The sequence below is a fragment of the Cnephaeus nilssonii genome (assembly GCF_951640355.1).
Source record: "Cnephaeus nilssonii genome assembly, chromosome: 13".
NCBI lineage: Eukaryota > Metazoa > Chordata > Mammalia > Chiroptera > Vespertilionidae > Cnephaeus > Cnephaeus nilssonii.
In genome coordinates, this window is record NC_137084.1 from 77,143,832 (window position 1) to 77,170,802 (window position 26,971).

The following is a 26,971-nucleotide window of genomic DNA, read 5'->3' on the forward strand; positions in this document are numbered from 1 at the left end:
AGTGCCACCAAGCGACCTCTATTTTCTCATCTTTCTGTGAGCACTACTGGGACAGTGCAGTCCCATGATGTCATTTGGCTTTCATTTTGCTCATGAAAATACTACTTTCCTTTTAAATCTACCACTGTTATTTTCTTCTTATCCCAGAACAATAAAAGCAGCACTGAAACACACATAGTAAATGTAAGTATCGAAATCGTGTGGCAACACCAGGTTATACAGCGGTCATTCAAGTAATGCAGAATATGCTATGCGCATCCCAAAAAAATGTCAAAATGAAAACCCTAGAGAATACATCCACAGACTTCATTTTAGAAATACTGTTCAAGTCCATTGGTTCCCAGACTTCCACTACTATCAAACTTCCTATCTACTGTGTTTACTTCCAGGACCCCCACATTTGAAAAAAAAAAGTATCCTAAATTGCATTTATTAATAATTTTACATTTTTATTAATCAGACACATAGAATTCCCACTTTAGAGCTTGTGATCACCAAGTTGCTGATAGTCCAAAACAAACAGAAAAGACCGGACATTCTAGTGACTCCGTGCTGTCCTCACAAGGGCAAATAAACCTTTCCGTGAAGTTTTGTAAGAAAGAATCCCATGCCCTCACCTCCGCCCACGGCTGCCTTTGACTCCTGGAGTTCAGGGGAGCTAGTTGAGCCTTTCTTGTGCGAGCAGAGTAGCCACTCCATCCAGTTTGGAAGGAGTCAAGCTTGCCCTACTTTTGCTTGATTGTTGTACTTCCAAGCATGTTAAAGACCTAAAAAATGGGAGGAAGAAAATACAACAGAAGGCACCATTCCAGTCCCAAACTGAAAAGAAACACAAAAACAAGAGAGCAGCATGTTTTTAACAGCTTGCATGCAGAAAGCGGAAAAAATACTGCCTGGGAGTTGGGACAGCACTGTTCTTTTTCTCTCACCGCCCTCGTTATTTGTCTTACGGAGCGGGAGCCAGACAAACAGTTCTGGAAGGAAGAGGTGGAGGGGTTCTGTGGAAGCCTTGAGACTAGTGGGGAACTGAGGGTAGGAGACCCAGTGGCGCAGGGCCAGGATGAAGTCAGGGGCGGCGCTACATCCTTTCTCCCTCCTGGCCTTGGGCATCCTCGTTGGTCCTAAGAGGTCACACAGCGCAGGTCACCCAGGTAGTTCGCGACCGCTTCAGACCACCACGAGCAGGATGAATCATCCCTGCTCCTGTTTTCTTCGGCCAGAGAAAGGATGCGGGAGCTTCTTTCGCTTTCCCAGCCTATCTTTGTTCAGGAGTTCAAACCTACAGTTCCCGCATGGGGGACCAGGCGGAGACCGCCACCTACCCAGCAGAGCCTCAGCTCCTCCACCCGCGCGGAGCCTGAGCGCAGGACACAGCCCAACCTGCTGGGGCGCGGGGCGGGGCCTGGGCGCGGGGCGGGGCCTGGGCGCGGGGCGGGGCCTGGGCGCGGGGCGGGGCCTGGGCGCGGGGCGGGGCCTGGGCGCGGGGCGGGGCCTGGGCGCGGGGCGGGGCCTGGGCGCGGGGCGGGGCCTGGGCGCGGGGCGGGGCCTGGGCGCGGGGCGGGGCCTGGGCGCGGGGCGGGGCCTGGGCGCGGGGCGGGGCCTGGGCGCGGGGCGGGGCCTGGGCGCGGGGCGGGGCCTGGGCGCGGGGCGGGCGGTGGTGAGCAGGTTGAGGAGAAAGAACATGGCGGGTGCGGCTGGGCCCGGGACCGGCTCGGGGGCAGCGGGCGGAGATGGAGACGATTCGCTGTACCCGATCGCGGTTTTAATCGATGAGCTCCGTAATGAGGACGTGCAGGTATTGGAGTTGGGCCCGGGAGAGGAGGCGGGCTCGGTCGGGCGCGCGGGTAGGGAAGGGGGAAGGCCGGCGGTGAGGGGGGCGGCCCAGGATTCAAAGAGCTGGACTCAAGCAGAAACTTGAGGGGGAGGAAGGGGAAGACCCGTGAGGACCTCCACCCGACCCCCCGGGGGCCTCCCCGGAACCCCTCCTCCGGACCCCTAAGGCGTAGGCCCGGCGTCCCGTCGGGCGGTTGTGGAAGAACCGGCTTCCCGCCTGGGCGCCCCTTCCGGGCGGTGCGGAGGGAGCGCCGCGCGCCGCGCTGGGCCGGGGTCTGGAGGAGGAGCGAGCGGGAGGAGGGTGGCGCCGGGCGGCGGGGCACCGGGGCGGCTGCGGGATGCCCAAGGCCCTTTGAAGTGCAGGTAGTCGGTGCCTTCGTCCGAGCTGGGAAACTGGCCCGGCTTGTTGGGTGGGACGCGGGCGGCATGGCCACGACCCGGCGCAGCCGGTGTGGCAGCCCGGGTGGAATGCTCCTTGGAGAGGCCGGGGTTGCGGTCGGCCGCGTCGCCTGCTTCCCCACTGTCCGAGCTCTCTCTCTATTTTTAAAAAAATATTTTTATTTATTTCAGAGAGGAAGGGAGAGGGAGAGAGAAACAAACATCAATGAGAGAATCGCCCATCGGCTGCCTCCTGCCCACTGGGAACAGCCCGCAACCCGGGCATGTGCCCTTGACCAGAATCGAACCCGAGACCCCTCACTCCGCAGGCCTACGCTCTATCCACTGAGCCAAACCAGCCAGGGCCCCAGCTCTCTTTTTAACATGGTCTCACGCCCTGGGTATTCCGTTCTCTTGCATTCATTTCTCCTAAGAAATCTTCCTTTGGCCAATGAAGCCATGTTTCACTGCTCCTGAGTTTCCTCAGAATAAATCTAAATGGAAGGCTTTCCTCCTCCTTACCGGTATGCCATTATCTCACCAGTTTGCAACTTTAGCCTTTTGTTTCTTTAGTTTGTTTTCTTTTCACTTTGTTTTTTAAAGCTCCGCCTCAACAGCATTAAGAAGTTATCGACAATTGCCCTCGCGCTTGGAGTAGAAAGGACGAGAACTGAGCTGCTGCCTTTCCTCACAGGTCTGTGAATTTTTGCTTAAAGAAAGGCCTAGGCATTACCATTTTCCAGTTGCTTTCAAAACCGGGTGTTTCAGAATTTGTTAGTCATGGTATTGAGCACTAAATTGAGCCGGACACTTTTGTGCAAAAGAAACAGGATGGAGCATATTGTGACATGGCTGCACATATTCAGGCATTAACTGTTTACCTAATAGGAGAGTAATTGATATGGGATTATGAGTTTCTAATTAATTCTGTAAAACAGATCCAGGAAGACTCTCGATGGAGAAGGAAGAAACCACCGTTAGGCCAGTGACAGGACCATCTAGTTACATATTGAGTCTGTTCTGAGTTTGGTTTGCGTGTCCAGCTGTCCTTGTTGATGACTTCCGGGTTGTTGTCATTTCCAGACACAATTTATGATGAAGATGAGGTGCTGTTAGCTCTTGCTGAGCAGCTGGGAAATTTCACCGGCCTGGTGGGAGGACCTGACTTTGCCCACTGCTTGCTGGTGAGTATATTCTGCCCACCCTCCTTTTAGAACTTTGCAGTATAAATGGTTCATTGTTTGGTGATAGGCACACTGCAGCATTTTTTATGCAGATCTTATGGTTAGTCCCAGTGTTAGCTGTGGAGAGAACAAATATTATAGCACTTTGGATTCAATGGACCCAACCCATTCTTAATTTTTCTGACTATGCATATAAGAACTTCTTCCTCTTTTCTTGTCTGCCTCTGTAGACTTATTTGTTAGTTTAGAATTTGGGAGAAGGATTGTTTGTTTCTATTTATGTTCCTCACCCCCCCAACCCCATCCCTGAAGTTGGAAATCTTAATTCTCATCTAGCAATGTCATGACTTTGGAAACATTTATATACATATATTAGCTTTCTGTCTTTGATTATAAGCATAACTTTTACTTCTGACTTTCTTTGTGAATTTGAAGAGTTCATTTCAATTTAGTTGGCAGTAATTAAGAGCCTACTATATCAGGCACTGAAGTTACAGTGTTGATGTTAAAGAAGACCCATGTGAATGGAATGAGATCTCTGTCCTTATGTATCAACAAATAATTACTGTACAGTGTTAGATGGAAAAATAGAAGCCCATAGAAGGTACCCAAGTAATAGAGAATAGAAAGGTATTATTAATACAGAGTGATAAGGGAAACCTCTTGGTAGGTGATGTCTGAACTTGGTTTTGAAGGATGTTAGGAATTCCGCAGTTGGACAAGATAGGGATGTATGCTTAAAAGCTGAAATGCTGTCTGTATGGTGCTGACTCTTGTGATTTCTGTCTCTACCTCCAACCTTTCCATGGAATTCCATGTATATGTATATACATAGAAATGTATGTATATGTATATATATAGAAATACATATAAATATGTGTGTGTGTGTGTGTGTGTGTGTGTGTGTGTATCTGTCTCCATATCTACCTGTGATTTTTCTACTTGGATATCAAACAGGCATTTCAAATTTAACATGCCTAAGACAGAACTCGGTTTTCTCTCCAAAATATTTTTCATGTAGTTGTCCCATCTCAGTAAATGGCATCACCACCTACCCAGTTGCACAAGCCAAACCTAGGAGACATTCTTGACTCTTCTTTCCCTCGTTTTCCAAATCTAATTCATTAGTAACTCTTGTAGATTCTCTATATATTCCAAATCATTTCACTTTTTTCCATCCCCACTACTACCTAGCTTATCTTTCCTCTAGTCTTTTCAGATCACATGATTTTTCCTCTAGATTGCTTCCTAACTAGTTGCCATCTACTCTTGCCTCCCACCCACCCTTACATGTCACTCTTCCCCCCTTAGATGGATCACTCTCTGCTATGGCTCCTAGAATATCCATAGTCCTGTCATAGCTTTACCTCAGCTTACAAACCCTTGCCTTAAGACTGTTGCCCTAGGTATTCCCTCTAATATAATGTTCTTTGAGCTTCCTGTGACTGGCTCCCTGTCATTCAGATATCAACTTCAGTGTGTTACTAAAAGAGGCCTTTCCTGACCACGTAACCTGAATTGCCTCCCAGTCATCTCTTATCATCGTATTCTAGTTTTTTTCAGAGTACTCATTATTTTCTTGATTAGTTGTTGTCTTCCTCTATTAGAATATAAACTCCAATCGAGCAAGGAACCTGTCTTCCTGTTTCTTCTCAATCCTCAATGCTATAATCCTATATAATAAAAGGCTAATATGCAAATTGACCGAACGGTGGAACAAGTGGTTGCTATGATGCGCACTGACCACCAGGGGGCAGACACTCAATGCAGGAGCTGCCCCCTGGTGGTCAGTGCGCTCCCACAGTGGGGAGCAACGCTTAGCCAGAAGCTGGGCTCACAGCTGGGGTGGTGGGAGCCTCTCCTGCCTCCGAGGCAGCACTAAGGATGTCTGACTGCCAGCTTCTAGCGGGCCGTCAGTCGGACATCTCCTGAGGGCTTCCGGACTGCGAGAGGGCACAGGCTGGGCTGAGGGACCCCCCAACCCCCTCCTCCCTCCAGTGCATGAGTTTCGTGCGCCAGGCCTCTAGTATAATAATAATCCTTTATTGAAAGATCTTGGCATTTAAATCAAGAGACAACTCATATGCAGTTCTCAGGAACTTGGCCTTATCCTGTAGTAGTGATAGAGATTATACAATGATATTGCACAGGTCAGAAGGCATGGCCAGATCATGAAAGACCTTCACAAGTAAGAAAGCAGTTATCTTTTCAAAGGGTTTCCAAAGTCCTCTTGTGAAAGCTGAGTACTTTCTTCCTTTTTTTCTTAAGGAAACTTTTGTTTTTGTTTTAAATACATTTTTATTGATTTTAGAGAGGAAGAGAGAGATAGAAATACCAGTGATGAGAGGGAGTCATTGATTGGCTGCCCCCTGCACGTAGGATCGAGCCTGCAACCCAGGCATGTGCCCCTGAGCAGAATCGAACCTGGGACCCTTCAGTTCACAGGCGGATGCTCTATCCACTGAGCCAAACTGGTTAGGGCGAAACTTTTGTTTTTAATATATATTTTTATTGACTTCTCAGAAGAAGGGAGAAGGGGAGAGATAGGAACATCAATGATGAGAGAGAATCATTGATCGGCTGCCTCCTTCACCGCCCCCACTGTAGATCGAGCCCACAACCTGGGCATGTGTCCTGACCAGGAATCAAACTGTGACCTCTTGGTCCGTAGGTTGATGCTCAATCAGTGAGCCACACTGGCCAGGCAAAAGCTGAGTATTTTCTACCTTTGTGTTTCAAACAATTTTTGAAATGGATTTTTAAATAGACATGTTCTTTCCTTTGACTTACTATAATTGTTTCACTCTTTAAAAAGTTTTAATTGAAAAAAAAAAGTTTTAATTGATTTTAAAGAGGGGGAAGGGAGAGGGATGTAGAGATAGAAACATCAATCTGCTGCTTCCTGCACGCCCTCTACTGGGTATCAAGCCCGCAACCCTGGCATGTGCCCTGACCAGGAATTGAACCGGTGACCTCTTAGTTCATGGGTTGACCCTCAACCACTGAGCCACCCAAGCTGGGCGTTATTGTTTTACTCTTTTGGTCAGTTCTAAGTATGGTTTTTGTAGAAATGACCAAATTCAGGTCATGGCATATGCTGAATGTAACTGACCAAATACAAACCCAAAAAGGATGAAGTTTAAGGAACCGGCTGCTTTCACTTCTCAGTGGATGGTGTCACTTACGGATCTTACACCAGAGCAGCCCCTTTGGTCTTTTCTGTTTCTAAGCTGCAAGCAAGGATTACTGCCATCTCTCTACTCTACTTAATCGTTAGAAACTACTGTACATGTCTGGCTCATGGAAAGATTCTGTATGTATTCTGAAAAAAAGTGATTTTGTACTCAGCCTTCTATAGGTTGGATAAGTTGTGTGGAGGTAGTGGACATGGGTTGCTTACATCTCCAGGAATGGTAGAATAATACTCAAAGGCAGTGGACTCATGGCCTGATGAGGTGTCATCATGTTATTATGGTGCCCAGTGTTGGTTATGTTTTTGCACTCCTTTTGAATAAATATGCATGATCCTCTCTGAATTTGGCTACGTATCTTTTAAACCTAGTGATTCAGCTCACAATAATATTAATATTGTGTCAAGTCTCTTCCACTGTGTCATTTGTAGACACCATCTGGGAATTGCCATCTGGGACATGAGATCTTGGCTGTCCTACAGAAGTCGTGTCTTCAGGTTGGACACACCATATGTTAGCACTGTGTGAACTGAAAGTAGCCATTTGGTGTGATGTAGCTAACATTCTGGTTACATGTACCACCTCCCTTCAGTCACTTTAAAAGGTGATAATCTGCATCTAACCTGATTCAGTAAGTTTTTTCTCTCTGGTTTTCCTCTTTGGTCTATTCAGCCTCCTTTGGAAAGTCTGGCAACAGTGGAAGAGACTGTGGTACGAGACAAGGCTGTGGAGTCCCTGAGGCAGATCTCCCAGGAGCATACTCCTGTTGCTCTGGAAGCTCATTTTGTACCTCTGGTGAAACGCCTGGCGAGCGGGGATTGGTTCACGTCTCGTACATCTGCGTGTGGTTTGTTCAGCGTTTGCTATCCCAGGGCTTCAAATGCTGTCAAAGCAGAAATTAGACAGTAAGATATGGCATTTTTTTAGTTATTTGGGGTTATTGGGACAATTTACACAGTACCCTCTTACCACTGAGTGGCTGATATCAGGATAATAAGATTGATGACATCACTTTTTATTGTCCAGTTGAATATACCAGTGTTTTATCTTTGTTTCTTCCATGAGTAGAAGCCTAATCACAGTGTTTGTAAAAGAAAACCTCTAAAAATGCCTTGCTGTGTTTGTGTTGTTGGTGGGGAGGGAGTATTTAATCAATGGTATTTGACAGGAAGTACCTTCATTATTTTATTTGCTCCAGGCACTTCCGTTCCTTGTGCTCAGATGATACACCAATGGTACGACGTGCTGCTGCTTCCAAATTGGGCGAATTTGCAAAAGTTTTAGAATTAGATAGTGTGAAAAGTGAAATTGTTCCATTGTTTACTAATCTAGCTTCAGATGAACAGGTAAGTTAACTCAGTATTTACGGTACACATATATGCTCCTCTCTAATATTTTAAGAATTTCTTGGGGAGTTTGGTTCTCATATTAGGATTCTTTTTGCAAAATTAATACTTAATTCTGGCCTTGATAGTTTAATATGACTCATTTCATTGTCTTTATGTTTCTTTCTTAATCAGACCATGGTTTTCTCTTACATTGGCAGTTGTTATAAAAGAGGGAAGTCAGAGGAAATGGGATCCATAATTAGGAAGATCAAAGCTGCATTAAGGGGTAACATACCTTTGTGCATTGAAGGCTGGATTGTCATATGGGAGGGTAACGTTTCCTGGAATTTTTGACTTTCAGATGCACAAGCACAGTATGTGTTAGGAAAGCGATTTGGCCCTTTGCATCCTCTGTGTGAGTGTATAGGATGATCTCATGTAATAGCAATTTTAAATCCAAGGATCTAGATTTCTTTAGTGTAGAAATAGCAACAGTAATAAAAACAGCAAGCACCTAAATGCAGTACTTCATCTTCCTTGGCCTCTTTAAAGTGGTTTATATAAACCACTTTATATAAAAGTGGGGTAGATCACCCATTTTACATTTTAGGAAACAGAGGCACAGAAAATCGAAGTAACTTGCTCAAGGTTGCCTCGTTAGTAGTGGTGGAGCTGGGATTGGAATCTAAGCAGTTCACGGCCTTCACAGTGAGGCTGTACTGCCTCTCTGTGTGGTGCTTCAGAGGATCAGACACCAGCGTTTGTGGACTAGAGCGAGTCCTTTGGGGTTTTTAATTTGCCTAGCATCTGCCCTAGAATCACTTAATGTGAACAGAACCAAGAGCATCAGGCACATGCTGATGAGTCTTATTTTTAGATTCTAAATTTAAAGATGATAAATTCTACTTCCAAACAATTTTTAAAAATTATTAAAATAACATTAAAAAAATCAGTACAAAGTATACAGCTTAAGTGAGTTATTATAGGGTAATGTCATCTTGTAGCTGTCATCTATGAAACAACAGAATTTTGACAGCCACTACCCCAGAAGCCCTCTGTGGCCTCCCAAATACAACACCTCCTTCACTCCCCACTTGTCACTGCCCACCCCCTTAAGACTAACACTTTGTCTTGACTTTTATGGTAGTTAACTACTTCCTTCTCTTTGCACTTTTATGACTCAAACATTATAATTTAAAACATTGTCCAACAGATCTGTAATGTAAACTCCCTATTTTAAGCCTTTTAGTAGCCACATTTTAAAAAGTAAAAAACAGGTGAAAATAATGGTAAACGATGTATTTAACCCAATATACCCCAAATAATTATTATTATCACTAGCCACTTTTCAGGTGTAGATAGTGGTTACCACATTGAACAGAACAGATTTAGAATCCTCATTTGGGATGTTGGTGATTACATTTCCTATAGTATAATTTAACATTTTCTTTGTCCTCTATATTTCCTGCAAAATGGTAGTTGAATCTTGCGGGGGGCGGGGGCGGCGGCGGTTTGCAAACTTTCTGTAAAGGACAAGATAGTAAATACAGGAGTGGGTGAAAGTAGATATACAGTGGCAGTGGGACATTCTTTTGAGTTATTGAAGCTGTTGTAATAATGTGTTTTTCTATATTTGCCCATACCCACCCCTGTAATTTAGGCTTTGTGGGCCAGTCTGTTGTAACTACTCAGCTCTGAAGGAAAATAGGTGATAAACAGATAAATAAGCAAAATATCAGGGATAAAGGCTATGATGAAAATATAGAGTAGGGTGATACAATTGGAAGTGATTATAGGACATTTCTCTAGACTGACTAGTCAGAGGAGGACTGTGAAGAGGTGACATAAACTAAGACAAGAAAGAAAAATGCCAGCCATGACCTTTCCTGGAGTGTCAGCTCCAGGAAGGGAGGACACATGTGGATAGTGGTCCTACGGTTGGAACCTAGTGGGCGAAAGGGACTCTGGTAAAAGATGAGGTTGGAGAAGATAAGCAGGGGTCTGGTCACAGAGGGCCTTCAGGCCAGGATATGTAGAGTTTGGGTTTTCTTTACTAGGTGCAATGACAATACACCTAGATTTTAAGCAGGGGTGTGACTTGATGTAATTGAGGCTTCTGGGTGGAAACTAAATTGTAAGGTTTAGTTTCCAGTTCTGTGGAGGTGGGGGGCGGGGAGAGGGAGGCGGGGGGAGAATAGAAACAGGAAGACCAGTTAGGAGGCTTGTCTATACTCCAGTCAAGACAGTGGTGAACTGGGGAGGTATAGTGAAGATGGAGAGAATCTGGAGGTAGGTTTGGAGGTAGAGTGAGTAGAACTATAATTGGGTTGAGTGTGGGGAAGAGGCATCAGGAAGATCTTGATTTTTGGATTGACCAACTGGGTGGGTGGTGGTGTCATTGTTGAGGTGGAGAAAATTCTGGGAGGAGCAAGGTTTGGTGAGAAAATCAGTTCTGGAAGAGAAGGAATTGATTAATTTAACAAGTATTTATTGGTATATTTTTCTATAGATGATCGCAGTCCCTTGATTTAGCATCATTTTGGGAATCCAAAAATATCTATAGCTGCTACCAAGACCTAGTTCTGCCTTTTTTAGCTTGTTCATTTGGGTAGAGGAGTGTCTTGGGCACATAGTAAGATTTTGTTGATCTGCAATTTAAAAAATTTGTAATATTTTGGGAAGTTGGAGTCACTCTTATCTTTCATGTATATGTGTGTACATATATACACATATATGTATGACATATATGTATTACATAAAATATGTAGTTATATAAAGGGTTTGTCCTGTTTCTCCTGGGCACTTATGTTTACATATTTTCAGTTTCTATTTATATACTTATGATTCCCCAATCTGTGGTGTCAGTTCCTAATTTCTTATTGCTTTGTCCAGTTGTATATTTCCACTTGGTCAAAGGACATATAGGTATCACATTCACACTTGGCACTTTACATTTGGAAAGCTCAGTTCATTAATTCCTTATCATTCTAATTTTTTCATTTTGTGTTTTCCCAGACTTGGCTACCTCAAAGTTATCTTGTCCTTGTTTAAATCCAACTTTTTAAATTACTCTTTTGTTTTTCTATGTATTTCTTTCCAAGTCATCATCTTATACCTAAATTCTTATTACTGCCACTTCAAACTGAGTACAGGCTGCCCTATCTGAAAGTAGAGCGTTCCTGTGAAACTTTTTGTAAGCCAAAGTGGCGTAAAGCAAAGAAGCAGTTACCTTAGGGATACATCTTGCTAATAGGTACACAAATTAAATAAAAATAAAGCCCAGGTGCACACAGACACAGTTCAAAGTGGTGGCATCTGGATGCTGAGATGCTGGGTGTAGCTCCTGGGAAGGAGCTCTGCGGGGCCACTGCTTGAGGTGCGCTGCGTCTGTAATGGCTCCTGCAAAACAAATGCTGAATGCTGGCTTCGCTTTTCACCTTTTTTTGTAAAAGCAAAGATCCTTTTCAGATTTCCTTCAGGTAGGGAAACCGGTATTAATCTGGGTTTTTCATAGAAGCAAAGTTGCAGAATGAACTTTTGAAAAGCGGGGGTACCTGTATTTTGAAAACAGCTCCCCAGTGATTCCCTTACTTATTATTCTCTTTCTCTGTCCTGATCTGTTATAAACTTGTATAAGCATAGTTTTCATTTTTTCTCTCAACTTCTTATTAGGAGTGAGGCTTTGAAGATATCATTAAGATGTTCTCTTTTTTTTTCATTTTACATTTTTCATTTTTTAAAAAAACCCTCTGCACTGGCCAATGTAATTATTTTGCTGTTCATTCACAGAATAAGTTTCTACCTTTGTGGCTTTGACATACTATTCCAGGCAGAGAACAGCTATTTCAGACACAGAGACATGAAGCTGCATGTAGTGTAGTTCAGCAGTCGCCAACCTTTCGGACCTCATGGACCACCACTGGTCTGCACCACCAGTTGGCGACAGCTGGTGTAGTTTGTTTGCTTCTGTGTTTTTTTTTGAAATGACACTCAGAGCACAACCCCACACCATATACCTTGGCTGTCAGTAAATACTGTCTAACAGAAATAAATTTTACTCCTTTAGGATTCAGTGCGCCTCCTAGCTGTGGAAGCTTGTGTCAGTATTGCCCAGTTACTGTCTCAGGATGATCTTGAGGTTTTGGTGATGCCTACACTTCGACAAGCTGCAGAAGATAAATCTTGGCGAGTTCGCTATATGGTAGCTGACAAATTTTCAGAGGTAAAATTATTGCACTGGTATTTTCTTTAAGTACTAAAGAAAAAAAAAACCACATACACACCAAGAAACCCACAAGTTTTCTGTGGTACCAAAAGTCTCTGAATTCTTATGAATCAGAAGTGTTTGTGGCAAAAGTGAATACCTAAAGTTGCGCTGTTTTATGTTGTTCATATTAATTATTTTGTTAGTTTGCAATTAATCCTGTACATATTATTTTATAGCTCCAGAAAGCTGTGGGTCCCAAAATCACCCAAAATGACCTCATTCCCGCCTTTCAGAACCTACTTAAAGACTGTGAAGCTGAAGTCCGAGCAGCTGCTGCCCACAAAGTGAAAGGTTAAGGAGTTCACTTTATGTTGCAGGATGGCTTGTTTATTTTGGTGTATTTTTTTATGTCAGTGAATTTTGTATGACTTTTTGTTCTAATATATGTTTTCAAATAAATAGAGATGATTTTATTGTATAAAAATATTACATTATCATATAAGTTAAAACCAAACAGCCATTTTACCTTGTTTCTGTTTTTTTTAAAATGCTTTTCACGTTGGATTAGTGCAATACACAGTGCCATCTAGATTGACAAAAATGTGTATTTAGAACAAGAGCCACTTCTTAGAGATTGTTTGCTTAAACATATGATTTGATTTAACTTGAAACTTGATAAAACTGGCTAAATTTCTTCATTTGGCTTCTTGTAAATGGTTCTATGTAAGCATTTTTTTCTATTTATCTCTTTTAGAACTTTGTGAAAACTTGCCCATTGAAGGTAGAGAGACCATAATTATGAATCAAGTTCTGCCCTATATAAAGGTAAACCTAACTTTAGCTTACTTTTAGCTTTACTCTGCCTTATGTGAAGGCAAACCTTACTTCTTTTTTGTTTGTTTGCCTTAAAGCTCTTTTGAGTTTAAAGGCGGACAAGGGATGAATGGGATAGGTATGTTAATGTGTAACATTATTTATCACTTATTAGTAGTGCGTTACAATTGAAAATTGCTCGTTGGCACAGAGGTTTGTGTTATCTGACAGTTGATCTGAGGAAACATTATCAGCGAATCTATTGAAATAGTGCTGTCTTTTTAAATTCCTTGGGAAATAGTATGGAAGTTTCTGTTGTCTTGCAAAAAAGAAAGGCTTTTAATTTTTTTATTTTTATTTTAGGAATTAGTATCTGATACAAATCAACATGTCAAATCGGCTCTAGCTTCTGTAATTATGGGATTGTCTACCATTTTGGGCAAAGAGAATACCATTGAACATCTTCTACCTCTTTTTTTAGCTCAGTTAAAGGATGAGGTGAGTCTGGCTATAAATTCTATTGCTTGGTAGACAGTGATTTGATTTGGTTTTGGTTTGAGGTTTCACTAAAATAGAACCCAAAACAGGGATAATGTGATTTTAAAAAGTAACTTATTTTAAACTAGTGACAGTCCTTGTGTTTGAGTATGGGTTGCAAGTTCCCCAGAAAATGGGCACTAGGAGCCATTGATATAGACTTAAAAATATCTCCTCATTCTCTGTCTGATTCCTGCTGAGAGGCTCTGGTTTCTTCTCTTCAAACTTAATAAATCTTTGTTTAAAAAGTATCTTTTATTTAAATATAATATCAGATTATTATATTTATACTGGTAGCTAACATTTATTGAGTAAAACTATATGCCAGTCATGATCATAAATGCTTTGGCATGTATTATAATCCTCACAGCAGTCTTAGAGGTAGGTCTTCTTATCCCCATTTTACAGATGAGGCTGAGACACAGATAAAATAGCTCACCCAAGGTCTTGGCAGATCTGGGATTTGAATGCATATAATTTGATTTCAGAGCCTATGCTATAAACTTTTTTTTTCCTTCTTTTTGATTTCAGAGAGGAAGGGAAAGGGGGTGAAAGAGATAGAAGCATCAGTGATGAACAAGAATCATTGATTGGCTGCCTCCTGCACACCCCCTACTGGGGATTGAGCTCGCAACCTGGGCATATGCCCTTGACTGGAATCGAACCTGGGACCTTTTAGTCTGTAGGCCGATGCTCTATCCACTGAGCCAATCCAGCTAAGGCCATCCTATAGACTTTATTGAGAGTTATGGTTAAGAACAGTTACAGTTATATGCTATGAGTTATTTGTGTACTCAGTATTTAAGTATTTCTTCTAAGACTACTTACTTTACCTGAGTTATTACTTTATTTTAAACTTTAGTTAGCAGTTTTTACCTCCTCGTGACAATAGGAAAATATTGGGCAGAGAACTTGATTTTTATATGTGCTCTTTTGGGGCTTATGTACTTGCAGTGTCCTGAAGTTCGTTTGAATATCATCTCCAATTTGGATTGTGTAAATGAAGTGATTGGAATCCGTCAGCTCTCTCAGTCTCTCCTTCCTGCCATAGTGGAACTGGCTGAAGATGCCAAGTGGAGGGTGCGGCTGGCCATCATTGAGTATATGCCACTGCTGGCGGGCCAGCTGGTGAGTGTGTGTGCTCCGTGAAGTGAAGGATAGCATCAAGTAGTTGAAGAGATGTACTGTGCCAAGCAGGAGGTCCCAATAATTCGTATGATTATGTTCATTTAGACACATCTAAGTGTGGTAGGTCCTAGTTGCTTGTAGATGGCTTTTATTTTCATTAGTGCATTAACTTCTAACAAAAAGGAATTACAGAGATATATTTTACCTCACCACCATCTAAAAGCAAAGCCATAAAAAAATACAATGTTTCTTGGAATGTAACAGATTTTGTGTTATTTAATGTCTCTGTGATTTAAGGGATATTTAACTGAGAGGAAAAGGGAGTATTGTTTCAAGATAAGTTAGCTTTGATTTTCACTCAGAGCAGCTTCCCTGCTTACCTATATACTGAGCAAAATGTCCCTGGCTACTGCTTTATTTATTTATTTTTTCTGGCTACTTTTTTTGCATTCTGGTTAAAAGGGAGTTGAGGAATCAGCTGGGTTTTAATGGCCACATCCTTTCCTTTCTGTTTTCGTAGATGCCCTAGATAGTTCTAAGTGTGATACACCATTACCCTGTTGGTAGCACTTATTACAGTGTATTGTGACTGTCTGTTAAAAACTAGTTGGGGAAAAAAACCTCAAGGCCTATCATGTGCCCTAATTTTAGAGGAGTTACATTAAATATGTTTCTCATCCAAATGAAAGCAAAATTTTTAAATAATAAAAAATACTGCTATTTAATATCCCTGAAAAAAACAACACAAAACTAGTTGGGGAGATAGATAGGTGATCTTTTTTAGGGTAAGGACTGTGTTTAATGTTTGATTGCCAGTGCCTACTAGAGTGCCTGGCATTAATCAGGCACTCAGCATTTGTTGAGTGTTGGATAAATGAATACCTGAATATTTTTTTGAAAAAGCTCAAAATATGTCAGTTTACAGCTAACATTGCTGCAATTTGTTTCCCCTCTCTCACCCCCACTTCCATTCCTTTCAGATCATAGCATATGGGATCAATTTTTTTACTTTCTTGGACCACTGAATTTATATTGCTAGTTTTGGTATATTTAAATGCATCTTGTGATTATCTGTGGCGTCACATGTTTTATAAAATTGGAAGTGTCCCACTCTTCAAAATGGATCTAAAAAATATCACTATATAGCTAAAAGGGCCAAGCAAGTCATCTTGTCACTTTCCCCCCCGTCACTCCCATCCTTTGTTCTTCCCTGGTGACTGTCATGGGTCACCTCTCCAGAATGGAAAGCAGCAGTGGCTAACTGGTTGGCTAAAGGCTGAAACAACTGTCCAGAAGAGAGGGAGAATTTTAGTACTATTTTTTAAAAATCTCTATTCCTCTTAGATCTGGGAGGTCAGCAAAGGTTGGCACCTCTACAGAGGAGTATGGAAGCAAGTAGATGGTGACTTAGGCTGACTCATACCTTTTGGGCAGGGCTGACACACATTGGTCATGAACATTTTGTTAATGCAACTTCAATTTCTTGTTCGTATATATTTTATCTTTATTTTTTATCTATATCAAGTAGTCAATTTATAACATTCTTTCAAGACATTACGTATGGCCTGGCTTATGGACCATGCTGAATAAATGTAAAGTTAAACCACAAAAATTAAGAAATAAAAGTTAAGATTCAAGAGCTTTGGCCAAGTAGCTTAGTTGGTTGGAGCATTGTCCCGGTATGTCAAGATTGTGGGTTCGATCCCCAGTCAGGGCACACGCAAGGGTCAACCAATGAATACATAGATTGTGGAACAGCAGATTGATGTTTCTTTCTCTCACCCCCTCCCTCCCTCCCTCTCTCCCTCCCCCCCCCCATCTTTCTCCCGCCTTTCCTCCCTCCCTCTCTCCTCCCCTTCCACGCTCTAAAATCAATTGAAAATTTTTAAAGAAAAATCTATAATCTGAAATGAAAAAGAAATCTTTGAGAGTTGACGTGGTGATTTAAGTATATGCTAAAACCTATTCATGATCTATTATTATAAAGCATTTTATGTTATTAAATCACTATTTTCAGAGCACTGAAACTTTATGGTACATCTCTTTATTTAAAATATATAATCGCTATTCAGGAACTTCTTAGATCCAAAGAAACATGTAGATCCCAAAAGGGAGACTCTAGGAAAGCACTGTGTTACAACATTCTCCTGCATGGTACAGAATTCCCACAGTGACAGGTCTGTGTAAATCAGCTCTAGGAGCTTGTCCCCACCTGTGCTGGAGTGGCCAAATGTTGACAGGAAGAGCTAAACTGGGAGAGCCAGGATGGTTCCACCTGTGACTCTCTGCTAGGTCACCTGCAGTGTAACGCCTGCTTTATTCTCCCTCTGCTTCCTCCCATCATCTTAGAAATATTCTATTTAAGTGGAAATATCTCTATTTCTTGATAGCAGTTTCTTCATCCTTAATGATTTATTATAATCTTAACCAAAAAGGGAACATTTTTGAGAATTATTAATATTACTAGAGGCCCGGTGCATGAGAATTCATGCACTGGAGGGGGGTCCCTCAGCTCAGCCTGCCCCCTCTCACAGTCCGGGAGCCCTCAGGGGCAGGAGGCGACCCGGCAATCAGGGGAAGGCAATGTCCCATCACACCTCTCCTGGTTACCTGAGCCTCGGGTGGCCCTGGGCTGCTGGGCAGCCGTCATCCGAGGCTTGCCTGTGCCTCGGGCCGGCCCTGGGGGGCTGAGAGGGCTGGGGGACTTGAGGCAGGCATGTGGAGCGGCCCGCCTGGCCTTGCCGCATGCCTGCTGCCCCGGTGGGGCTGAGGGGACTGGGCACCGCCATCTTTGAGGGCGTGGCAGGCAATTAACATATTCCCTCCTTATTGGCTGTGGGCGCTGCCATCTTTGTGATGGTGTGAGGGTCAATTAGCATATTCCCTCTTTATTAGATAGGATTGACAGAGAAGTACAGATTGATAGTTACAAAATAGTCATGAGGATATAAAGTACAGCAAAGGAAATATAGTCAGTAATATTGTAATGACAATGTGTGGTGCTAGTGGGTACTGGAAATATCGGGAACACTTTGTAAAGCATATGATTGTCTAACCACTATGCTGTACACCTAAAATTAATACAAGTTTATATCGAATGAACGTAAACTGTAATTGAAAAATTTTAAATTAAAATATAAAGAAAAAATATATTATTGACAGATATTTTATTGGGTAATTCCTTTTTACAAATAGATAATGCTTGGCAGACTGTCGATACTGCATTCTTTCTACTCATTTGTAGTATTGTATCTGGCTCCTGACCATCCCATTCTCTCCCACTTAGCCTGGGCCATCTCACTTATGCTTTCTTTGTTTATTATTTCTATCCAATAAAATAGATTTACAGTTTGTAAATCAAATTCCATGGTAATTGTTTTCTGGCTGGCTCATGAATTTGGCTTATTTGGAAACAAGTGGTTTTTAGCTTTTAGTTCATTTTGTTGTTATAAATAGATTATCTTGATTTCTAAACTTTGTTAGTTGTGTTTTAATGGAATCTTCTGTACCCATAGGGTGTGGAATTCTTTGATGAAAAGCTGAATTCTTTATGTATGGCCTGGCTTGTGGACCATGGTAAGTAAATAAGTTAAAAACAGGTTGTTATGGAGTGTTCATGTCTTTGCATATATCCCGTGTTGTTTATATATTTCTTTTTTAGAAAGGACTACTAATCTGATTGCCTTCCTAGTGTAGCCATGAAGAAATACTGTGATTAAAGTCCAGTTAGCTTCCTCTGAAACACAAGTTTGATGTTTCTGTTTTCTACTAATTTTTTCTGTTTTAAACTATTTTTTCCATGAACAAACTCTTTGCTCTGTTTCTTACTCATTCAGTTACATTATTTTCAGACTCTTACACACGTATATACTCACTTTTTTTTTTAAATCCTTACTTGAGGATAATTTTCCACTGATATATATATATATATATATATATATATATATATATATATATATATACATACACATACATACATACATATATATACACACATATATATATACATATATATATATATATATATATATTTTTTTTTTTTTTTTTAATGGCGCCAGCACCCAGGGTCAGGGAGTCAGAGATTTTAAATTATTTTATTATTTATCTGTTTGTTTTTCACCATCATTTTTTAATCCTCATCCATGGATATTTTTCCATTGGTTTTTAGAGAGAGTGGAAGAGAGAGGGAAAGACAGAAATATCGATGTGAGAGAAACATCAATAGGGTTGCCTCCTGCACTCCACCCTGGAGCCTGCAACTGAGGTATGTACCCTTGACTGGAATTGAATTGGGACCATTCAGTCCGCAGTCTGACGCTCTCTCCACTGAGCAAAACCGCTAGGGGTACATATACTCACTTCTTTCTTAACTTGAGGTCTTCTGCTTGACCATGCTGTCTGGGTTGGACAGAGATTGGAATCAGATGAAAGTCCTCTGGTGAAGAAATGGCTGCGTGGCTTGTTTGAGTGACACAGAGAAGGAGCTATACAGTGGCACAGTAAAGGAGTCCAGGAGAGTGAGATGGCAGCTGTGCCCGAAGACAGAGGGCCCAGATTTCTGGTGTTGGTGAAAGACAACTTTACTGCCTGCATGCTGGGCTGTTGCTGCCACCATGCCAAGAGAGGGTGAGCTGTGAGCTCAGGGCAGGGTCAGATGGGACAGCATTAAGCACATAGGTTTTTCGGCACTTCTCTTGGCATTTAGAACAGTTCACAGAATCCTTTTCTTGGAAGCTATGTCACAAATGAAAACTGGTACAGCTGCTTACCAAAATATACGAAACTGTTGAGGTTACATATTAAACCATTTTTTATGGCAATTCGTTAGCGGTTGACTTTTTGACAGTCTCAGGCCCACGTGTCTACTCTTGTCTGCCAGGAAGTGGTGGGTGGAAAGGGTGCCCTCTGCACCAGTAAGGTCCAGTGCCAGGCCCCAGGTCCAGACCTGGCATCTTCAGTATAGTCTGAGACGTGTTCTGACGGGGGCCACGGGGGAGGTCATGACATAATCCTATGAGCTTTACTTCCATGTTTTGGTGCATATAGTAGGCATTGTGTTCCACAGCATCTTATGTATACTTGACGACCTGAGTGTATCTTGGTTCTGCGGCTGCTTGTGCCTGGATCTTTGGGAGGATAGGAATATTTGTGTCTGCTTGTACATGTAGGTGGTGTTGTGAAGGGCATGTTTGGATCATATGGGACGTCATATGGCTAAGAGTGTGAAGAGGAGGGCTATGAAAAATGTGCAAGTCTCATAAAGGCGTATATATGTAGGTAATTTCAGTGTTTTCAAACTAGATTTTGAGGACTATTTCATTTTTCTTATCTTTCAACCTTACCTTTCTGAGGCCTAATTTTTTTTCTTTTTAAATGAATCTTAATATGGTGAGTCATAGGAAAGAAATTCCTCTTTTTAGAATAAAAGTGTTTATGTTATTTCTGATACATATTTAACATTAGTGAGACTGACATGTCCCAGAAGATTCTGTACTTAATTACTCCTTCCTTTTTAAAAAAATAAATATTTTTATTGATTTCAGAGAGGAAGGCGGGGAGAGAGAGAGAGAGAGAGAGAGAGAGAGAGAGAGAGAGAGAGAGACATCAATGATGAGAAACATCGATCAATTGCCTCCTGTATGTGCCCCAAACAGGGATCGAACCCACAACTTGAGTATGTGCCCTGATCGGGAATCAAACCCGCCCACCTTTTGGTGCATGGGACGACACTCCAACCAACTGAGTCACCTGGCCTGGGCTTGTAGGGAATTATTAAGTGTTAAAGCAGGTACATTTATTCACAGAAGACATTTAAGATTTCTCAACATAAACATTTTTAAGGGAAAACAGGCATGAAGGTCTGAAGTTTTTATTTGCTGTTGTGTAGATGACCACATTGGCCTCTAAACTACCTCCTCGCTGTCTTTCTCCCTTTAGCTTTCTTGCCCCTATTGGAGTAAACTTGCTAAAGTACCACACTAGTCACCAGGTGACTTTGCTTTAAAAAACCATCTCTTTTCTTTTTTTATAACCTCCAAATGTACCTTTCAAGATGTTCTGTGTTTTGGGTCTCCTATAACTGTCCAGCCTCATGTTTGCCCAGATTTCAATTATCTCCTTTGTGTCCTGGGTAAATTTTTTTTACCATTTCCAGGAATTACCATCTCTTCTCTTTACTTACACAAATCCTCTCTAATCTTTGAGGCCCAGTACAAAGCCTTTTTAGACCTTCCTGTTCTCTCTTCTCAACTGCTACAGCTCTCACGATCTTTACTACACAATTTCACACTTTATTATAATCAGTCTTATGCCATGTGACTACTTGGAGTATGGTAGCTTTCATTTTTCTAAGTGTATGATCTTGAGGAGAGGTATATGTATTTTTCCTGTAACACATAGTATATATAGGCACTGACATTTGTTAATGAATTAGTGATGCCTATCATGAGCTCCTTACCTCCTTTTTCCTTGGACATATTACACATTTTGAAACTGTGATAAAACCAAATCAGTGTATTTGTGAGTTGTAGCTGAGCACATGCCACTGCAGCATGGCTGACTTTGGAGTGTGTGTGCAGAATCTCGCTTTTGGCCCACCTTTGCTGATGGTGTAAGTAAACTAGGTTGTGCTGCACTGTGAACAGCAATTGTTTTTCCCTCTCCTGCAGTGTATGCCATTCGCGAAGCTGCCACCAACAACCTCATGAAACTAGTTCAGAAGTTTGGTACAGAGTGGGCCCAGAATACCATCGTTCCCAAAGTGTTAGTAATGGCAAACGATCCTAATTATTTGCATAGAATGACCACCTTATTCTGCATTAATGTAAGTATTACACACCTATTATTGCTAAGCTCAGGTGTTAAAGCAGTTATTCAAGATTGTGTTCCTGAATTCTGAATATATTGTCTTCTATTTGGAATATATTTCTTACTGATTTCTTTGGATAGTTAAGAGATGAGAGAAAAAAAATGTCAGTTTTCAATTCATGTTAAAATCTGTAGTACTGAAGTCAGTTGTGAATTCTGCTCTAATTCTGGGTTTTTTGAATTCTACTTTATATCCCTCATTTAGTGCTCACTAGAAACATTTTCCTGTTGGTCAGTTACTTTTTTATCAAGTATTAATTTTTCTCCTTAGGTTTGGGGATATTTTTCAAATCAGAGTGTTTTCTAGGTGCTGTCTGAAGCCTGTGGTCAGGAAATAACGACTAAGCAGATGCTGCCCATTGTATTGAAAATGGCAGGAGACCAAGTGGCGAACGTCCGTTTCAATGTGGCCAAATCTCTACAGAAAATTGGACCAATTCTAGATACTGAGTAAGATTTTAATGTTATTCTTATTTTAAAAGTAGATTAAAATTTTTACAAGATAGTGGGGAGTAATGGCTAAAAATAAATTCGGTGATTTTCATTTTACCTAAGGTGTGGGTTTGTTTAAAGAAAATAATAAAATAACAATTTTTGCAGGCGTCCACTCTTATATTTAACTCATATGTGGAGATCATTGTCTGAAGCTATTTCTGCTGAGAACTTTGGATACTATTTAGTACTTGTCAAACTTATAGGTGTTTTAAAATATTTTTGTATTTTAAAAACTTTAAAAATTGCCTTCGAGCCCTAGCTGCTTTGGCTGAGTGGATAGAGCATCAACCTATAAACCGAAGGGTCCCGGGTTTGATTCCGGTCAAGGGCATGTACCTCGGTTGCAGGGTCCTCCCTGGCCCAGGCCTTGGTTGGGGCACATGCAGGAAGCAACCAATTAATGCGTTTCTCTCACATCGATGTTTCTCTTTGTCTTTCCCTCTCTCTTCCACTCTCTAAAAATCAATGGAAAAATATCCTTGGGTGAGGATATAAAAAAAAAAAATTTGCCTTCGAGAATATATAGCATAAAACATTTTTTCTGACCCAGAAGACTGCCTTTCACAGATAATACTGTTGGATTTCAGTGCTTTGCAGGAGGAAGTTAAACCGGTACTGCAGAAGTTAGGCCAAGATGAAGACATGGATGTCAAATACTTCGCACAGGAAGCTATAAGTGGTATGTCCTTCTGTTGTCTGCCTTGCAGCTTTTGCTTTGGTTGACAGGGTGTAAGTGACGTTAAGTGGGCAAGGCGATAAGCATGTGGGAGACGGGAGGGTGTTGAGCGCCTGGAATGCTTATTCCCTTCGTGGCTCACCATTGAGCAGGCCGTTTCTCAGTCCCATCTAGGGATGGGTAGGAATGTGGTTTTCACTAATAAGAATAGTTTGTTTGGATTTTAATCAATTTTTAAAGTTTAACTTGGATTAGCCTGACAGAGTAGAAAGACTGACCACAATGAGAAGTTCATAGTCTCCTGCTTTTGTATCACTGTTGTCGTGCTCAATAGTCACATAGGTAGTTCATGAACTTTCTGTGCCACTAACTCGATTCTATTTGGAATTTTCTAGTGCTTGCGTTGGCATGATGAGGAACAGGAGGGAAAAGACTTTACTGAATTCTTAACACAGATTTCTAGTCAATGTGTTCTTAAACTGGTGGAGAAAAATGGAAAACCTTCAAGACCTCATCCAAGCAAATGGCAACGGCTTCCAAGAAATCCAATTTCAGTGACTTGATTCTTTCTAAAGATGAAAAGGGATTGTTTTTACTTGTCTTCCTTGTTGGGATAATTATACACCATTCTTTTTGTTTGTGACCAGTTCCTGACACTCGGTACAGTCGTTTCTTGATTGTCTCCAGGGATTTTTGGGCACCATCTGGGCTCCTGCACCCTCGCCGTTCCATCAGGCCTGGCCACTTACCATCCTGACCAGGGCTGGATGGGTTGGAACCCAGACATGCAGTGGAGTGATTCTCTTGGTGTCTACTTATATCTGTGTGTCTGTCCATCATTCCAAAGTTAAATGTACATGGTTTAGAACAACATGTTATAAACCCTCTATTTGGGAGACACATCGAGATTTAACTGTAGTGAAAGCCACATTTTCCTGGATAATGATGGTCTGCGTCAGTGTCTTACACGAAAGGGGAATGTGGAAGCTCAGAGTTCATGTGTTGTTTGTTCTGGTTTTTCTTTGCCTTATTTTGACTGTAATCATGTCACTCAGAAACCTGATGTGCAGATAGATGTATTGCTGCTAATGTGTGATGTTAAAACTTAACTGAATTTCCACAGCTTATACCACTGTGTTCAAAATACTTCTCTCCTTGCTGAGAAACTTAAAATTTAGTGCCTCCAAATAAGAAGTAGTTCTACCCTGTCATTGTAAGATTGCAGTTTTGTAATTCTAGTGAGAAAAGGAATGACTGGTATAATACTGTGAGGATTTCCTGCACTTAACCTCATTCTGCTTCCAGCTCTCTTAACATCTGGTCCTTGCTATGGCTTTCCAAATTAAATTTCATTACTACTTTTTTGGTATGGATGATGCTGGAATCATCATTTGAAAACTTTTTCTGCCTTTAAAGTAAAACCTCATTAATTTTTCCTGGAACTTAAGATTAACTAGTTAAGCTGAAGGAAGGGTTTCCTGGAGCAAATTAATAGTTTGTAAGGAAGCCTATTGGATCTGAACTAAAACTATTTTGAAGCTCTCTTTAAAAAGTACCCTTTTGCCAGTTAGTACACTGATTACTAATCACTTTTCAATTACATTAAAATACTTTTCATGAGGATTTTTATGAACCCCAATTTTTTAAAATATATATTTAATTTAGTCTTTATCCCTGAAATATATACGTTTGTATTTCATGGAGAATTTAAACATATTTCCATACAGATTTATTTACATTGTCACCTATTCAAACTCACCTTGTCCCTAATGAATGTTAATGAGGTTTTATTGTAGTTTATTTTTCTCAGTGCATCTTGCTAGGTAGTTTGCTTGTTCCATTTTGGTTTTGGAATTATTTCTTTTATTCACAACCTCTTTTAAACCCAGTGCATCCTATTCTGTTTTTTGAAAACCAAGTTTGAGCGAATTACTTTCAAGTTTGTCTTACCGTAGAAAAACAGAACATTTTGAATCAGAAATTGCCTGCATTTAAAATTGTCAAATTACCTTATAGTAACTTTCTATTTTATTAATTTTTGGGCTAAGAATTAAATACTTTTCCTAAGCAAAAATCTTTTGTACAGTCTCATTTTATATCTTAAACTATTATGCTGTAAACATTTTAATTTTAGTTTCATGGTTCTTCTTTTTATTATTACCTGTAGGTTATGTTTATTCTTCATTGAATTTCATTTTTCAGAGGCTGTTGTCTTCATTCTTGAAACAGATTTGTACAACCGTTGCTTAATTTTTGGTTGGAAATGTCCTTGGTTTGGGGATAGACGTTTAAATGCCCTGTGTGCCCCCGGGAGTTCTGTGCATTGACCTTCGACCCTAGGGCTGTAGCAAACGGAGCCCTTTGCTTTCTCAGACATGGGTCAGGGAGCTCGCAGGGCCCTGCCTTTTTAGATGACTTCTTAGGGGCTTCGCTGTGTCTTTCTGAGTTAAACGGTAGGGAATCGCTTTTGTTACTGCTCAGAGAGTCGTCTTTTTTTGCTAACTTGGTCATTTTCTCCACAGGTTATCTTGCTTTCACGATGATGTAAGCTCCAGGAGCTCAGTAAGGGCAGGGATTTGTGTCTCCTATATCGCCAGCACCCAGATCAGTATCTGGTGTACATAGTAGGTACTCAATAAAAATGTGTTCAATGAATTTTTAAAATCTGTCCTCTGATGTGTTTGTGGAACAAGTCATCAAAGGTACCAGACTGCATCTCATTCTCCCATTGACAAATGAAAGGACCTTACTGCTCTTAAGAAATTAGCTTTATGTGACCCTTCTCCAGTCCCCTATCTTAGACAACAGTTCCATTTGGATTGGTGCAATTGCCTCCAACATAGATTGCTGTAATTTTTTCATCCCAGGCAGTTCCTATCAGTTGTTTGGTCCATTAGGAAAGGGAAAGAGACAAACATACAAACCTACGTGAATAAAAATGTCCTCAACAATGGAATTCACAACAGTGTTTCTCTTCCATTTGTGTGGGGTTCACTCCTCACAGATTTGAGAGATCAGACCTTATTTCTCTGTGCTGCCGAGTGGGCATGAACCTGAAGATGCGTGGTGTTTCATGAGAATAAGCTGGTTCATGTGTGGTTTCTGACAAGGCCTTGTTGACAAAGCCCTCAGCTCATGGAACTACCACAGCTTGACCACTGTGATGCATGGCCTTGGGGTCTTTGCTGGACAACTTGTCCTGATTCAAAGTAGGCAGCACGCTAATCTGAGCTGTCTTAAGCATCCAGATGGTGCACAGACCTCCAGGGGAAGAAGAATGTCCCTGGACCCCGCCGTTAGCTATGGCAATGCTCTCCTGGCATTTGTAGCCGCTATGGGGTGCTTTTCTGTGGAAGTCACAGAGGGCAGGGCCGGGTGGCCACAACAAGTTGGGTGCTTGTCCTACCCTTTGCCTTTGACTTCAGTTCCTCTGACCTTTTTTCATTTTGAAGCTCCTGGCTTACAGCCTCCTGTTGGCTGCTTGGGTGTGACACAAGCGAGAGGAACTATCTTGTTAGCAGGTCTAGTGACTGGTCTGCTCTTAAGTAATCGCTCCCTCGGATTCTCCTGTCCTCTTTCCAGCCAGTTCCTTGCGCCTCTCCTGTTCACTCACGTGTCTCCAATCCTTTTTTTGTACCCAAAATAGCCCCTCTGTCCTCCCCTTGAGCCTGCTATGTCCCGGAAATGACACAATGTGCAGTTGAGAGGGAAATGTGGGGGGTGGGGTAGTTCCTCATTGGGTAGGAAAGCCAAGCCGCTTCTTTCTGCAGAGCCTTCTGACCGGTGCTGTCAGTCCTGGATGGAGCCAGCACTTGCCTGGTTGGGGCTCTGGAGGCCGGCAGTACGGAGTGGGCGGCATCATCTGCTACCATGAGGCCGGTGGGCGGCTCTTTGTGCCGCTCTGGAGGAAGAGCACCTTCATGAGGTCCTGGGGTCAGCCCACCTCCTCTGCACAGAGGCGCATGTGCCCCCACTGCCACACCAGAGCCACGGAGGGCATCCCGGCTGGGAAGCACGGGGCATAAGCGGGACATGCCCGCCCAGGGACAGTTCCTGTGCTGCTGTCTGTCTCTAGTGGTGGCCCAGGGGCTGAGGAAGCCAGGTTTTCCCGTGAAGGAGTGACAAGGACTTCCCGAGACTCAGGGCCTGGAGAGGACACCGGGAAGGTAAGCGCACAGACACCCAGGGACTTACTAGTAGGTGTGGGTGGAGGACAGCCTGCTGCTACACAGCGGGGGAGAACTCCGTCCCGGAGGAGAGAGCAACGTTTTTAGGGCCAAGAGCGTATACAGGGTGGGGCAAGAGTAGGTGTACCGATGTTTGTATGGAAAATA

General features: G+C 41.9%; 1 protein-coding gene across 1 annotated transcript; it reads left to right on the forward strand.

The window, feature by feature from the left end:
* The first annotated feature begins 1,658 nt into the window (after positions 1-1,658).
* Positions 1,659-25,555, forward strand: PPP2R1B (protein phosphatase 2 scaffold subunit Abeta). Its single transcript, XM_079788768.1, has 15 exons — positions 1,659-1,795; positions 2,815-2,905; positions 3,295-3,395; positions 7,259-7,491; positions 7,785-7,932; positions 11,981-12,136; positions 12,358-12,472; positions 12,876-12,946; positions 13,298-13,432; positions 14,426-14,599; positions 18,115-18,175; positions 21,268-21,422; positions 21,774-21,916; positions 22,549-22,640; positions 23,033-25,555. The coding sequence occupies exons 1-15, from the start codon at positions 1,682-1,684 to the stop codon at positions 23,047-23,049; spliced, it is 1,806 nt and encodes a 601-aa protein (XP_079644894.1). The 5' UTR covers positions 1,659-1,681; the 3' UTR covers positions 23,050-25,555.
* Positions 25,556-26,971: the final 1,416 nt, after the last annotated feature.

Bases quoted from the DNA above. Each gene is read 5' to 3' on its own strand.
- PPP2R1B (XM_079788768.1), top strand. From the start codon at position 1,682: ATGGCGGGTGCGGCTGGGCCCGGGACCGGCTCGGGGGCAGCGGGCGGA. The intron at 1,796-2,814 runs GTATTGGAGTTG...TGTTTTTTAAAG, and splicing joins TCCGTAATGAGGACGTGCAG to CTCCGCCTCAACAGCATTAA. The intron at 7,492-7,784 runs GTAAGATATGGC...TATTTGCTCCAG, and splicing joins GTCAAAGCAGAAATTAGACA to GCACTTCCGTTCCTTGTGCT.